Below are 17,081 nucleotides of genomic sequence, written 5' to 3' on the forward strand. Positions count from 1 at the left end.
ATATGATTAAAATCAGAAGCGTTCATGTACAAATACTAAGTTTTGAGCTCCCTGTATGAACTGGACTTTTTCTTAAACCTTTAGATGTGTTGTGTAGCTGAATATGTAGCAGCCATGTGTTGTACTTTAAGAGCCCGTTTGGGGATCAGGGCTTGTATAAATGTTCATTGAGCAGATATTGTAACACCACATTCAGCCCCAAGAACAGGTTAAACTGAGCTTAGTAGCCTTAGCTGGACTTTGACAGTTGGCTGGGTCTCTTGTTGTTTGTTCAGGAAGAAGAAGAGGATGGAATGAGGGAAAGCAGGAAGTAGAAGCTGAAACTATGAACACAAATTCTATTGTTTGTTTTTGATACCTACAAGCAAGATTTTTTTATTTTTTGTTCTCTAAATCTCCCTTCTTCTGCTTTGCTTTCAGACTTTTTTAAGTCTTTGTTTTGTAAGTGGCACTTTGTTCCTTTTTACAACTTGAAAGAAACAAAAAATAATAGATATAAGTCACCCTCGGTCTGGAGCTCTGGAGCATAGATGATCTTGAGAAAGGTGGGGAATCTACTTGGGAGGAACTTGTTAATGATCTAAAGGCAGTTGTGACCACAGTAACCACTGACGCACTATGCCTCAATAGACTGATACCTTGTGGCACCCACAAGGTCCCTGCTCAAGAAGGCACATGTACAGGCCTGTCTTATGTTGACAATGAATATATTAATTATTTATAAAAGAGTTGGGAGAAAGTAATGTGGTCAGACGAAAACAAAATCAAGTTCCTTATCATTACTCAACTTGCCATGTTTGGAGGAAGAAAATTGCTGTATGTGAACCAAAGAGCTTTGAGATTGTTTACCTACTGAAAAGCAGGACAACATCACCGCGTTGAGGGGCCAAGCGATGGAGCCCTGTACTGTAAAATCTTGGACGAAAACCTCTTTCCCTCAGCCAGAAAACTAACCATGGGTCACATATGGGTCTTCCAGCATGATAATGACCCAAGACATACCGTCAAGGCTACAAAGGAATGGCTAAAGAAGAAGCACATTAAGGCCTTGCAATAGCCTAACTTTTAGCTGACCTACTAGTCTCCTGTAGAAAATCTGTGGAGTAAGCTGAAGCTTCATGTTGCCAAATGGTAGTTTGTAAAGTTCTCTGCAAAGTTCTAAGTCAGGGGTGTCGAACTCCAGGCCTCGAGGGCCGGTGTCCTGCAGGTTTTAGATAATACCCTGGGTCAACACACCTGAATCAAATGATTAGTTCATTACCAGGCTTCTGGAGAACATCAAGACGTGTTGAGGAGGTCATTTAGCCATTTAAATCGGCTGTGTTGGATCAAGGACACATCTAAAACCTGCAGGACACCGGCCCTCGAGGCCTGGAGTTCGACACCTGTGTTCTAAGTCATGATTTACTTGGAAATTCAGGAGGGGATCAAATCATTATTTCTCCCACTGAATATGAACAAAATGCTGATTGTATAGACCTCATCTCATCTGCCTACACATATGTAAACCCTGAAGCACTCCCCTTTCTCCTCCTCCGACTCGTTGAGTCAATCTACATGGCTGCATTTAGCCAGCAGGCAGTAAACTTCAAGGAGTGTGAAATTGAATGTCTAGACACCACACTGTTCCTGCTTGTAAGACACAGCATCAGTTCTATTGCCTTAGGACGGTTTCTTTTCTTACACGAAATACTGAGCAACATTCAGACTTTGTGTGGCATGTAGAAAACAATAAACATTTATTTACATTTTGATTTACGAGAAACTTACACCTTCAGACAAACTTCTTTAATGGGGTCTTTTTAACATTGGGATCTTCCTCCTTAATTGCCTTTAGCTATACCTAATATTTTTCTAATTCCTTCACAGATCATTGGGTTTTCCTGAAAAACCCCTGGGTATGAAACACATCAGATCTCAATGGGGAAAAATCATGCTGGATATCTATACTGATATACTATACTGGGTAATGTGTTAGGAACAAGAAAATAAATATTATCAACCTAAAGAGGGCTGAATTCAAAGACACCCTAAAAGAAAATAATATGGCAGGGTAGTCCGGGCTCCATGGTGCCAGGCAGTGAGCACAGGGCCGACTAGACATCAGTCCACCCTCATGAAGTGTGTTTCTGATTGTTTGGTCAGAGATTTACACCTGCTGTAGGTCATTTTGTTGGGCTGTGGTAGTGCTCATCCTTTTCCTCCTTGCACTGGTATCTTGCAGAGGCAGATACCAGTCCTGATAGTTTAAGGACCTGCCACAACCCTGTCCAGCTCTCCTATAGTAACTAAAAGTCTCCGGGAACCTCCTCCATGCTGGAGATGCAACAATCCTTCTGGAAATACCACATATTGATGTGGCATCCTGGAGAAGTTGGACTGTCTATGCAACCTAAGTAGGGCACAGATATCACCTCATGCTAGCAGTAGTGAAACTAATGTTATGGCTGTAGCTCAGGAGGTAAGGTAGGAGGTAGGGCAGCTCAGCTACTAATCGGAAGGTTGGTGGTTCGATCTCTTGGTGCTCTAGTCTGCATTCCAGATATCCTTTGGTAATATACTAACCTCAAGTTGTTCTCTGATGCATCCATTGGAGTATGAATGTGTGTGATGTTAGATAGAAAGCACTCCCATAAGGAAAAAACAGCTAGCTATCTTAAGAATTATATGTATTTGTTCTGAAATCAAAGCTAGCTGCTTTTAGCTGCTTTGCTTAATTGGATTTATAGATTCATACTCCCAAATGAGGGGAATCTAACTGGTGATGATAATTACTGAAGTCCTTAGTGGCTGAGTGCTCTCAAGTGTGCACTGATATTTGCTCATTCTTCAACCCCAATACTTATGCTTTCCTTACACCCTGACCCCTCACACACTGTAAGCAGATCAGCTGTAACAATGAGGGCGACCTGTGAGCGGGGTTGCCAGAGAGCATATTGGAGGAAGAGAAGGGGGATGGTGAGGCAGAGAAAGAATGCTCGTGCAGACAGATCACATGTCACTCTTTCTTATTTCTGGTTCCCCTCCTGGGAATCATTTCCCTCTTTAGCTGCCCATCAAACTGTTCTTTGTCTCACTTTTTCAGTCTCATCTCACTATCTAATCGTTAGTCTCTCTCCTTCTGTGCCACTCTGTTCATTGTCATTTTCTTCCATTTTAATGAATCCCATTAAAGTCTTCATCAGTTCAGTTTTTGTCCTGCTCTCTTGCTTCAGAATTTCATCATCCACCTTTTTGCACTTCCATCTCTTTGATCTGTCACTAGTCTTATTTGTTAGACTAGTGACTTATTTGTTGCGCCAAATTGCAACAACCGTCGCCTCAAGGCGCTTTATATTGTAAGGTATATCCTACAATAATACATACAGAGAAAAACCCAATCATATGACCCCCCCTGTGAGCAAGCACTTTGGCGACAGTGGGAAGGAAAAACTCCTTTTAACAGGAAGAAACCTCTGGCAGAACCAGGAAGAACTGTTTTGCGTGGTGCTTGGCATTTTATGTTATCATTGTGGTAAACAGCTGATTTGCCCTCTGGCCTGCAGTGCTTTTTAAAAATTCTTTATTCTTTATTTAGTGGAGACTCAAACAAAATTCTGTTGTGGATTCTAATTTTGCTGACACTGAAGTAACTTAAGGAGGACTTCTGTTGAACATGAAAGCAAATGGAGAACGTGACACATTTAGGGGTGTGATGAATACAGAAATGAAAGAAATTTAGCTTTGTAAAAAAACAAAAACAAATATGTAGTGATGTTCTTCCAAAATTTTTCTTTGACACATAAAGACAAACCTGACATGTTTTCTGGTAAGTGTTGAGGTTATTGTGTTACTAACGTTGTATTTGTGGCTTTTGCGGTGTGAGTTGGTGCCTTGGCTCTGTTACCCTCAGTGCAGGTGTTGTATTTTATGAAAATGTAATAATTTAGAGCTTGAAAAACAGTTTCAGCCTGTACCATGGGTGTTGATCTGGTTGTGACAGCAGAGTGTTACTCTTCGTATATGTATTGTATTATAGGCAAGAGTGAGTTTGCAGCAGAAAGACATAAATTGAAGTAGTTTTCAGCCAAATGAAGATGAAATTGCAGGCTGAGCAGCAGAGCACACTTGTCCAGGTTCTTCATAATAAAGTGAAACTGTAGACGTGAGCGAGGCCAGATCAGAGGGATGACAAGAGTAACAGACACAAGGTAAATATGGAACACTTTATTTCTGTAACATGCGCTTGAGCACAGCCTGCTGCTTTAATGTATTCATACAAAGCAGAGAGAGGTTCGCACCAACATCATCTGAGTGCCCTGCTCAAATCTGGGTCACACACATCACAGCGAGGCAGCCTCACCTCCTTTTCAAAAACCACTTTTCACATTTTTGTGAAGCTGCTGCCTCCGTGCGCGTGGCGATGTCGGTTCTGTTATCACAAACAAGCTGCTGAGCTGCGTCAGATCGTGTGTGCATGCAGGAGAAGACAGAGGTAAAATCTCACCTATGTCAGTCAGGAAGAATTCCCATTACGCCGAGTCAACATCTGGACCTGTAGTGTCCAAACTGCCTGCAGGAAGAGACGCTCATCCAAGTCATCAATTTAAAAACATGTTTACGAGAAAGCTGTTAATGAGCTGCTTTGATTATATAGGTAACCCAGTGAGATGATCTATGCATGCCAACAAGTCTTTGATTTTTTTATGTATCGTATACAATCTGAGCTTTATCTGCCTAAAATGGGGTGTAGGCTGGATAACTGTGTAAGAAAAAGACCTCTACTTGCTGTAAATAAAGCTTCAAGAGCTTTATAATGGCTTCTGCTTTATAATTTCATTATAATCAAAAGGTTTTATCAAACCATGTCACATACTAGTTATAGATTGTTGGTTTAGGTCAAAGCCTTTATCTTTCTTTTTTCCCCTGTAAAAACAGATGTGGATAAGAAAACTTGAGGCTTACATACTTTGACTTCCTGTTAAGCATATGTCCATGTTTCTGTCTTTTTCTTTCTCTCGCACAGACACACAAACACACACTCTCAAATTCTGTGAATGCTGAATACGCAGTCCCAGTGTGGAGCAGCTCAGCTCAGCATGTTGAAACAGACACCAGACATCTCTTTGTTTTAATTGTTGTAGGGAAGCTTGTTTCCCATCCACCTGCCAATCTCTCTCTCTCTCATTCTCTCACTCTTTTTCTCTTTCTTTTTCAGGCATAGACACACACACACACACACACATATGCACGCAACCCTTCCTCTCCCCTCCACTCTGCCACTCCCACTCTGTATTATCTGCAGATAAAACTCCTTCCAGTGAAGCATTGCAGATTCTATTTAAATGTGTAAATTCCAATTAGGATTAGCTTGTTTTCACTCCTGGTTCTGATAGTGGCTTTAGCATCTCGCTGGAGGAAGCGATGGCTTACTGGAACTTACGATGAGCTGATGGAGCCAGATACGCGCTTTTCTGTGTCTGTGTGTGTGTGTGTGTGTGTGTGTGTGTGCGCGCGTTGGTAGGTGCGTGATGTTGTTCGTGGATAAAAATAATTAGCAGTTTGTCTTCTCTGTGCAGGGGACAAGTACCAACATGCTTTCTAGATAACTGTACACTTCTGGACATCCGTTTGAGAGACCCCACAGCTGCATGAAGGCACATCCAGCAGTGTCACAGGAAGTGTGGAGAGCAATCTGATGAATGAATGGTGCAGCTGTAAGGAAACAGTAGCTGTAGAAATAGACGAGTTGATGTCCACTCGAATGCCAAATTAGAGCAGACAATAAATACCCTTGCTGTTCTTCTTCTTGGACATAATTTCTACTGTAATTTGGTTCTTGTTAATGAAGACGCATCAGCCCTCTCTCTCATGTACCAGCCTGATGTAAGATATAGATGTGTAATAGTACAGAAATTCATGGTCCATGAATGCAGCAGTTAATTTAAAAAAAAAAAAACCAAAAAAATATGGCCATAATTTTTAGTGTGACAGCTAAAGCACGTAGATCATTCTGACATAAATGAAATAAATGTAGTAAAATATGGTTAGACAAGTGAAGTAGAAGCTGTTAGAAAAGCTTCAACTTAAATAAACAGACAAAGCTTTTGCTGTCTTGCGGGTTTGAATCTCCTAGCTTTGCAGCTTTAAGAATACACATAAGACACAATTGCTGCATTTTAAAAAAAAAAAAAAAAAAGAAAGAAAAGAAAAAAAAAGCAGTGTCCTCTGCTTTTCTGGGAAACATCATCCATCTCCAGATTTGGTGGGGAACCATTTAGTGTGTCAATATATTGATGTTTAAGAATTAAAAAAGCATGGAAAACCCTGTAGCTTTTGAGGCTAACTCTGCTAGCATGTTATAGCTTATGTTGCACAGCCAAACCGTTGCAGGTAGATGTAGTATTGTCTATTTTTTCAGGAGCACTTGAACATCAACATAAATAGTCCTTTGACAGTTTGGTTCTCAGGACATGCTGACCATTAGATTTTGTACTGAACTCACTGTGCTATACTGGATGGTCAGCGGTGAATGCCTTTAGCTCAGTCTACACTACACTACACATATATACTAACGTTAGCTTTCTGCCATCTGCCCATGGCTAAACTATGAGTGAAACTTGTTACAGATGCAGTATAAAATGGAGCACCATAAAAATCCTCTGGAATTTAACCTTTTTGGGAGTTTTTTGCAACTTAACATTGTAGCACATTACAATCTTTTATACTTACTTTGCATTGTTCATCTGATTAGCCACACATTTTATTTAAAAATGCTCATTTGTTGCTAACTAAAAAAAAAAAAAATTGAAACAGTTGAAACTAACTGATGGAGGACATACAGTACTGAATACTGCTTTTAGAAAGTAGTGATTAGAAAGGTCCGCCGTCACGTAAAGACTTTAACATTGGCTGGCCACAGCTGCGCTTTTAACTGAGAGGAGGCTGTAAAAGAAGAGTCCCACTTTGTATTCACTCAGTCATGTTAATCATTGAAAACACACGCACACATTTAAAATGTCTGTAATGACACATTAGTGCACAAACACAGTAATTGGGTTCATTAGCATTAGTGTTGGGAGAGTTATATCTGTTCATTTGGGAGATTAAAAGGCATCCTAAATGGATGTCATCCCCCTGGTGACACTTACACAGACACTTTGCTTTCTGAGGAAGGGAGACTAGTTGTATTAATGTGTCAGTGTGTGTGGCCCAGGTAAATTATAACGCTTTCCATGGTACCCACTCAGCCCCCAGTTAGAGTCTTACTGGTCCCGGCGGGCCTTTTTCTGGAGCTCAGAGTGTCTCCTGTTGGCTGTAAAGCAGCAGCAGAGCAATCATTAGGACTCTGCTCATGTCCTCAAAATGGACCACATCGTTAGCTCATTCACTTAGTGCAACTTTATGTTGCTACCACTAAATACTGTATTTCACCTTAAAAGTACATTTTCCTGCTCTGATTTCCTATCGTTTTTTTCCCATATATTTTCATATGCTGTGTTTTCATTCTTAATTTCCCCGCGGTACTGTGGTATACCATTATTCACCGGCGGCATTGCTGCTTGAAATTGCAGAAGTAAATGAAATAATAATTCATTAGAAAACTCATTTAAAGTTTTTTTTATTATTATTATAGAAACATCCCCGTATTCATCTCAGATTTGTATTATATATGTATAAGTATTAGCATTTCATTAATACAGCCTACATTTTCTTACTCGCTTTCTCTTTAATTCAAATTTGAAGTTTCTGTATACCTGTTGTCCTGATGCACATAGGTTAATATTGTGACCAGTTGTATTAGTGTATTTTATTAGGCCACGTACAGTAATGTTCAGTTTAATAAAAATGACCCTGTTAAAAGACAAAGAAAAAAATATTTAGTCAATAAGTGGCAAATGGATAGTCTGCCTTTATTTTGCTATTTTTTTTTGTTTTGTTTAATTGATTTTTTTTTAATTTACCCATCAATCGTAATACCACTGCAGAGTCCTGAAAAACATGACTTCTGCATTTTGCACTTCCGCATCCTTCCCAGAGTGATGACCTCATCGTTCTGTACCAGCACATGAGAAGAAAACAAATGTTACTGTAGTTATCAGAGATTACTCAGCCTCAAGTCTTTAGACTTTAATTTGTAAAAATATGCCTTTGTAATGGTGCTGTATGTGGGATGACGTAATCGTTTACAAAGTCTTTCCTTGTCCGTGTCTGGTTACTGCTAAGATTGATTTGTAACAGCTGTTTTCTCAAACCAAGGCCAAACCGAGTCAGTCACCAGAAGCTGAGCTGGATTGATTACACAATAATAAAATTAGGCTGCAGTGAGGTGACTGGTGTGGCCAACGATGCATTTAAGTTATTAATGCTGTTAATAACAAATGAAGTAATTTATCAGATTTTGACCAACAGATAAGTGATGGAAACATGTAGCATGTTGTTATTGTAATGAACGCGTCTCAGCTCACCATGTTCGTGCTCATGTCATTACCAAATAGTTTAGGCATCCGAAAGTGGGCTGTACTCAGGCCAGCATGCAGAAGGATACTGTGATACTGATCATACAGTAGATATACTGATCACTGCAGCATGTTCCATATGAATAGCAGCATTTTTATATACAGTGTGTGATTGACTAGAGATGTCCTTCACATTCACAGGTCACATGTGTATTACTCAGTGGCTTTAAAGCTTGTTTTAAAGACCTCCACATTGGCAGGAGGATTAACTGTAGTTAGCTGAAGAGCTTCAATCATTTCTGTTGATGGACAAATGGTGTAACGGACTACTTAAAGTACTTGAAATTAAGTTTGTGATTGATGTTGATTTCATTTAAAAGCTTTTAAAGACAGTAGATGTAAAATGAAACATTCAGTTTTGGCATCTTTTATCTTTTGTTTTAGCACATTCAGAGTGTGACTTCTCTGCCCTGTCTGTACTCTCCTCTTCGACTGGACAATTTTCACATGAAATATCAAGTTGGTAAACATCAGTGTGTTTCTAAGCCTCGGCTCTGTGTCTTGTTTGTGCACTGTGTGCCATCGTGGAGTCTCTTTGTTGTCACTGTTTTGTCATCAATATTCACTGTGTTGATAATGAATTCTGCCTGCTGGCTGCTGCTGCAGCTCTAATTGTCTCTGGTGGAGCTCAGCTCCCCTGCATCCTCCAGTTAATTGCATGTTTTTAGTTGAACTAAAACATGTTATTATGATCAGGCCCTTGGGTGGCACAGTTGTGTGCATGCAGTGCACATAAATTGGTTAGATGCAGACATTTTGCAGATAGTCTACGCGCACTGTAACACACACTCAGAAGAAAAGCTATTCTCATGGGAGTCTTTGGTACTAAAGACCTGTTTCTTGAATAAATGCTGCTGCTTTTGTGTCTGGGTGAGTGTTTGTTATCAGAGCTTGCAAGTATGATGATACCACCGAGCTAGTGTTTTGATCTGTAAGAAAACATGAAAAATGTTTTGTTTGCTTGTTTCACAGTCACATTTTTATTTTCATCTAGAAAACATGTTTCTCAGAATTGAAATTCTCTTTTACAAAGACACCTGATTTAAATCTGGCCAATCTAATGTTTAGTGGCATCTTCTTGTGCACCTCTGGACAGTTTTTAGTACAGATCCCTCGATAGAAGCCCTTTTATGACTTGATTTTGATCCTTGGAAGTGCTCTCTGTACAATTTGAGAGAAAATTTGAGAGCACACATTCAAAGAGTTAAGAATGGGACTGGTTTCAGCTGAATCAGCTCACTCACTGCTACAGTACAAGCAGCAGGAGTGGTGCAGCAGAAAACAGCTGCCCAGTCCCATCTGACTGTGTGGTGATGGTCAGCCCTCCTGTCTATTAGGTGTTTGTTGGAGAATCTCGACTCTTTATCTCTCTCACCTGCTGACAGTGTGTCAGCTCAGCCCCAGTTGGCTGTAATGGGTTTGCTGTTGCTCCATTTCCTGAACTATCTATCACACACTTGGCAAATCACTATGAGGCTGCCATGAATACACCGATGATTGTTGACTACCACCAGAATCACAGACTAGCAGTATGAGGTGCTTCTGGCACTAAGCTTTGCAAGTCCTAAGATGGGACCCAGATAGATTCATTAGTAAAATCAGTCAGTTAAAAATGTATTTTACGGCTGACTCTGTGTTTGTCTCCTCTGAGTCTGCAATAATTAAATCAGAGCTCTGTGGGCCATGACTACATGTTTTAGTAATCTTCTTGTGGTTGAAGCACAAGAAAGTTGAAATGAAGTAGGCATTTGCTAACACATTGCTAAATGAAGCTGCAGAAGCTGTTGGGAACACAGAACCTTAGTGCTGGTGATACTGATATCATGTGAAAGTGGTGTAGATTCTTTATAGCCGCTCTCATTACCTCTGTCATTTTAAATCATAAGTTGTGTTATTTGTGGAGATTATCATGCTAAAGTAAGTATACATGAACTTGTATTTTCTGCAAAAATGCAAACACATAAACTAATCCCACTGTTTTTTTTATCAAGTGCCACGATCCGTAAGACTTTTTGGGAAAATATTCTGTGTTCGGACAAGATAAAAGCTGAACTATGTGGAAAGTTCCCACTACATGTGGCACAAAACGAACACAACATTTTATAAAAAGAACATCACCTTAACAGTTCTGTCACTTAAGGCTTACACCTCTTTTCCCTTGTCAGGCTTCCCTCTGACTATTATTATTGATTATCATATATGAACAGCTGCAAAACACAGAAAACATACAATATAAAGCAATAAACCTTCAAACAAATGTTTCAGACGAACATCATTTCACATTACAGATCTCTGTGTAGGCGGATGGCTGATAAGAGCTTAAAGTACTTAAACACACAGACAGACCTCTTTTCCGTTTTCCTGTCGCTTTCCTCTCTGCTGTTAATGCAAACAGGAGAGTTAAAGTGAGGGGGTGAAGTACAAAACAGGTAGAGACTAATGTAATGGTAATAACATGAAGGTTGAGACGCTGAAGATGGATAACAAAGGTAGGGAAGAGTTTTTAAGAATATGTTAATTTTATTTAATATTGTTTTTTGATTTTTTTTTTTCTCCAGATTTTTGTTTGGTCAGAACCGATTATTATTATTTATTATTTATTTATTTATTATTTTCAAAGTGCCTTTTTCCCCCCATCAAAAACACAATGAGTTCGGCGTGTGTCTCTCATGTACCCTTAACGACAGGTTCGCAGTGTGCTTGGCGTGTAATGGTCCTAAGTCTTTAGGCCTAAAAGTAACAGGCGTAGTGATATGGTGCCATGTGGTTAGTGATTAACTGTACTGTGCAAAAATCTTGAGACAGCCTGAAGGTATGAATGGCTGCAATAATTTATTGAAGTATGCCCTAACAGACACGGAAACACAGTATCTAAGGCTAAAGCAGAAATTGTAAAATTCTTTTGAGCGTGACAGTCAGCATTTGGTATGGCCACCTCAATTCTTCATCATATCCTAAACTCTCTCAGGTAAGTTTTCTTGTCATTTTCTTAACTTCTCTTCAAGAATAGTTTTCCAAGCTTCTAGAAGTACGATAGGTATCGGCTTCATTTTGTTCCAGTCTCTGTCAATACTGATCCAGTAAAGTTAAGGACTCCAATCCATGACTCATAGTTCCATTGTGTGCTTCTGTCCATGTATGCTTTTAATGCAGTGGTAATGAGTCTGAAATCATTGTCCTGCTGAAAAATGAAGCCAGTAAGACACTTATGGTGGATCAACATCAGCATTCTTCTGTGTTCATAATCATTTTGGTTTTAAATATGGTTGTAGACACTCACTTTTGCGCCTCTCTCTCTCTATATATATACTCCATATACAGCGGGGAAAATAAGTATTTGACACATCAGCATTTTCATCAGTAAGGGGATTTCTAAGTGGACTATTGACACAACATTTCCACCAGATGTTGCCATCAAGCCAAATATTGAATTCATACAAACAAATCAGAACATTGAAGTATACAAGTTGGATCATATTAAATAAAGTGCAATGACACAGGGAATAAGTATTGAACACACTTTATTTAATACTTTGTAGAAAAGCCTTTGTTGGTGATTACAGCTTCTAGACGCCTCTTGTATGGATAGACCAGTCGTCTGCATTGCTCAGGAGTGATTCTGGCCCATTCTTCCACACAAACGGTCTTTAAATCTTGAAGGTTCCTTGGGCCTCTTTTATGAACTTTAATCTTCAGTTCTCTCCATAGATTTTCTATGGGATTTAGGTCAGGTGATTGACTGGGCCATTCAAGCAACTTGATTTTCTTTCTTTGAAACCACTTCATTGTTACCTTGGCCTTGTGTTTGGGATCATTGTCTTGCTGAAATGTCCACCCTCTTTTCATTTTTAGCTTCCTGGTAGATGGCAGCAGATTTTTATCCAGAATGTCCCGGTACATCTCTCCATTCATCCTGCCTTCAATAATATGAAGTCTGCCAGTACCCCTTGCTGAAAAGCAGCCCCAAACCATGATGCTACCACCCCCAAACTTAACTGTTGGTATGGTGTTCTTGGGGTGGTGAGCAGTGCCATCCCTTCTCCAAACATGGTGTGTAGAATGGCTGCCAAAAAGTTCAATTTTGCTTTCATCTGACCATACTATAGTCTCCCAATAATCCACAGGCTTCTCCAAATGCTGTTGCGCAAATTTTAACCGAGCCTTGACATGCTTTTTGTTCAGCAATGGAGTCTTGCGTGGTGAGCGTGCATGGATGCCATGGCGGTTCAGTGCATTGCTTATAGTTTTCTTTGAAACAACAGTACCTGCTGATGCAAGGTCTTCCTGAAGTTCTGTCCGAGTGGTTCTTGGCTCTTGGAGAACTCTCCTGATTATTCTTTGGACTCCTCGGACAGGGATCTTGCGTGGAGCACCTGATCGTGGCAGGTTTATGGTGAACTGCTGCTCTTTCCATTTCCGGATAATGGCCCCCACAGTGCTCACAGGAACATTCAGCATTCTGGAAATGCACCTATAACCATTCCCATCACGATGCTTTTCAACGATAAGATTACGAAGATCTTGAGAGAGTTCTTTGCTTTTACCCATCATGAAGTCTTTCCTGTGTGCCTTCTGGGTAATGAGGAGCCTTTATAGGCCATCAATTAGGACTAAAGCAGCTGATATCAATTAGTACTGATAGGGGACAGGATTTCTCTATCAATACTGACAGATTTCAGGTGATCTCCTGGCTTTCTATGTCATTTTGCCCCTTGTTATCTTCATGTATTCAATACTTATTCCCTGTGTCATTTCACTTTATTTATTATGGTTTAACTTGTATACTTCAATGTTCTGATTTGTTTGTATGGATTCAATATTTGGCTTGATGGCAACATCTGGTGGAAATGTTGTGTCAATGGTCCACTTAGAAATCCCCTTACTGATGAAAATGCTGATGTGTCAAATACTTATTTTCCCCGCTGTATATTGATGACGATTTGAATCAAAAATAGCAAATTTGGATTCATGACTCCATAAAACCTGTTACTTCTGATTTTGACTCCAGTTCTTGTGTAATTTGGCAAACTTCATCCCTCCTTTCCTTAAGAATGGTTTCCTGACAGCCACCCGTCCACTAAGAACCATTTCTGATTAGTCTTCAGCGAACAGTAGCACAGAACCAATCTTATGGGTTCTGTGTGCGGTCTTTGCTGCATTTTTCTCCTCAATTCTGTGTTGCTATTCGCCTGCTGTCATTTTTTTTCCTGCTTATTTAATTTCTTCAGGTTTTTAAGGGTACACCACACAGCATGTCAAGATAAACTGTACCAACTTTGGGACTTATTTTTGGCTTTTTTTGTGTGTGCACTCAACTAAAGAAATGGAAACAGCAAATATGTTTTTGTCACAGCCTGCTAGTAACTAAGCGCCTAAAGATGCAGTTTAAATATTTCTTTGTCAAGGCGTTTGTTATATGAAGACACAACACTGGTTCATCCCTTAACTAAAATGTTTTTTTTAATATACCCGAATGACTCAAATCATTGGTCAGGAAAATAATCAGATACAAGAGCTTGACTGAAAATGAGTGAAGAAGCAGTCAGTGTCCAAAGAAAAACTTTCAAAAAGCATAGGGAAATATTGCTCAAGACCTCTGTAAGAAATTATCTATGGTTCCTTGGAATCCAAATCTAAAGGAATCAGGGTAGTTCAAGGGTAATGTGAGTTTGTATTTCTTCTCATTTTTTAATTTTTTAGAAAATGTTAATAAGTAGGGGAAAGAAAGGTCTTAATGAATCTTGTGTCTCGAGGTATTTACAACAGCAGTGTAAACATAGGCGCGAGGGAAACATGATTCGGATTATTTAAAAAAAAAAAAAAAAAAAAAAAGGGGAGCTGCTCTTTTTGAGACTCGAGCCATTTCCTGTCCCTCTGGGGTTGAACAAAATCTGTTTACATGACTGACAGGATTCCTGGTTCCAGCCTGACCTACAGGAACGAACACACACACACACACACACACACACACACACACACACACACACACACACACACACACACACACACACACACACACACACACACACAAACAAGCTAATTGGTCAATTTGTGATTCTGTTCTGTGCTTGGCTAAGTGAAAACCAAAAAAAGCCACATTTTGATTGATGTTATCATAGCACACCTCTGCAGACTTCTGCTGCACTCTCACTCACCCACTCACTCTACTTCAGCTGAACTCCATTATGCCCATTAAGCTTATCTGTGCAGAGAGATATGAAGAGAGCCTATCTGACTCAGATCACACAGCCGCCCCACGCAGGACTGTGTTCAAGATAAAAACAGGTTTAAAAACAGAGCCAAGAGGTATCTCTCGCTCTCTCTCTCTCTCTCTCTCTCTCTCTCTCTCTCTCTCTCTCTCTCTCTCTCTCTCTTTTGATAGAGAGTCTTCTAAATCAATGTGGCAGTGAATGATTACTTTAAAACTCAAAGAACAAGATTGAAACTGATCCTGATTAGGGGATGCTGCATTTTTCATCCCTGCCATGGCTGAACCAAAACCCTGATGCACAAAATCACAGTTATGCTTAGTCATATACATCTATGGATGTGGGCATTTAGATGGTCCTCTAAAAATGTTATGTTTCAGATGTAGTATCATTTTCTAAATGGTGCAGACACTCAGACATAAACCACTGTTTGTAAGATAAGTAATTGATAAAAAAAAAAAAATTTTATTTTTTTATTTGTAGTTCTAATCAGTTGGTAAATTAATATTTCCAGGGATGGTTTCAAAGCAAACAGAAATTGTCATGTCAGTACTTTGTGTGTGTGTGTGTGTGTGTGTGTGTGTGTGTGTGTGTGTGTGTGTGTGTGTAGGGGAGATCATCAGATGTTTAAACTGTGGCTTGCCGGGTTCCCAACCATTGTAGTTGGAAAAACACCATTAACACTTCGTCAGGGTCTATCAGCTTAAGCCATAGGACAATACCACACACACACACACGTACGCACACACCTGATATCTGCCACAGAAACACTGATTAGCAGTATTGACTAAACGTGCTCTCTATGAGGGCTGTAATGTTGCTTTCGGGCTGAGTTGGGCAACACTGTTTCACTCATACTGACATTCATGCATTAAAGAAAGTAATACTCAGTATAAATCAAGACTCTGCTTACGTGCTCACACTTGGAAATGTCTGTTGCTTCTTATGAGTTGCTTTTTTTGTTTTGCCTCATTACTTCTCAACTTATGAGTGTTGGTGCCTACCCATGATTGTAAAAGCACTGCACTGCCACTGTGTGGTCACTTGTTGACAGTACATCACACTTGAACAAATAAACTCACCATTTTGTAAACTGAGTTCTTGTCAATCTTTGATTGAACGCATGCGTTCATTTTATATTTACGTTACCAACGCAGTAAAAGTTACTTGACTTCAGTTTGAATGCCAGATGTTTAACCTTCTAAGACCCGAACTCTTCCACTGCATGCGTTTTTGATTTCTCTTTGATATTTGGGCATATTGGGGACCGATGAATGTAAAAACAAAGAAATACCAATTTATTTATTTAAAAAATTTTTTTTTTTACCTGATTTTTGTTTCTAAGAAAAACGAGAGCCACATATGAGGATATTCATTTAAAACTTCGATAGAACAGTAGCAGCATAATGTCCTCGTAAGTGGATATCAGGCCCTTGTAGAGCAAAAGTTAAGTATTTTGGTCTAAATAACCCAAAATGTGATGTCCACATATGTGGACGCCAGGTCTGAGGAGGTTAAACAATGACAGTATCCTAATAAATTAAAGGTGCTACACTGAGTATGTTTAGGTGGAACATATTGTTAATACTGAGAGGCATTTAGAATGTGAAGCACATAGTGCTTTTGAATGAATGAACCATAATAACTCCTTTGTTTAATAAATACAGTGAGAATTAAAGGAGACATTAGTCATATTTGATCTCACGTAAAATCTTCTTACTCTCATGTACCCTCCTTTTTTTTAAGCTCCATTAACCAATAAAACTGCTGTTATTTTAACTGCTGTTATGTCTCGTAATAATTAGCTTTCTTTTTTTGAGGCCATTTTTCAAGACTTCATAAATAACTGAACAAAACATGACTAAAAACAGCTTTGACTTCACCTGGCTTTGACTTCGTGTAAACATGCAGTTTTGCATTGGGCGTGGCATCCACAGCACAAGATAGTGATGCTGAATTTGCAATAGTTCTTGCTGCTTTCTTCACTGTCATTCAACAAAAGTCAGACGTTGTCTCAGCATGTGGGAAAGAAGGCAAATGATAAAAATGTGCAAAAAAGACAGCAATGAAATGAAGTGAAATTGTTAATCAGAACATTTGGTTGAGCAGTAAAGTCTCAATCCCTTACGCAGGTGTATTATTGGTCGCACTGAACCACAATGACCGGGGGTCTCATGTTGAAGCTGCCTGTATAAATTACGTCACAGTGACACTTTTTGGTCAAAAAGATCCAACTGATATTTTGTCATGTCTAAAGAGATGTAGTGCTTTTGACATACAATGACAAATGGAAAATGCTACAAGTATTGACACCGTGTCTTTCTTTCTACCTTTTTTTTCAGAAGGAACTGAGCCTTCCCAGAAGAGGCAGCTT

General features: G+C 39.4%; 1 protein-coding gene across 5 annotated transcripts in view; it reads left to right on the forward strand.

The window, feature by feature from the left end:
• The window catches only part of mast2 (microtubule associated serine/threonine kinase 2), a 142,917-nt gene that overhangs the window by 59,369 nt on the left and 66,467 nt on the right, over nt 1–17,081 (forward strand). For all 5 annotated transcript variants that reach the window (XM_040048413.1, XM_040048414.1, XM_040048415.1 and 2 more), the window contains one exon: nt 17,050–17,081. In XM_040048413.1, coding sequence (XP_039904347.1) covers nt 17,050–17,081 — 32 coding nt within the window. The remainder of the gene's footprint in view (nt 1–17,049) is intronic.

Source organism: Simochromis diagramma, unplaced genomic scaffold (assembly GCF_900408965.1).
Source record: "Simochromis diagramma unplaced genomic scaffold, fSimDia1.1 OVJJ01000557.1, whole genome shotgun sequence".
In the NCBI taxonomy this organism is placed as follows: Eukaryota; Metazoa; Chordata; class Actinopteri; order Cichliformes; family Cichlidae; genus Simochromis; species Simochromis diagramma.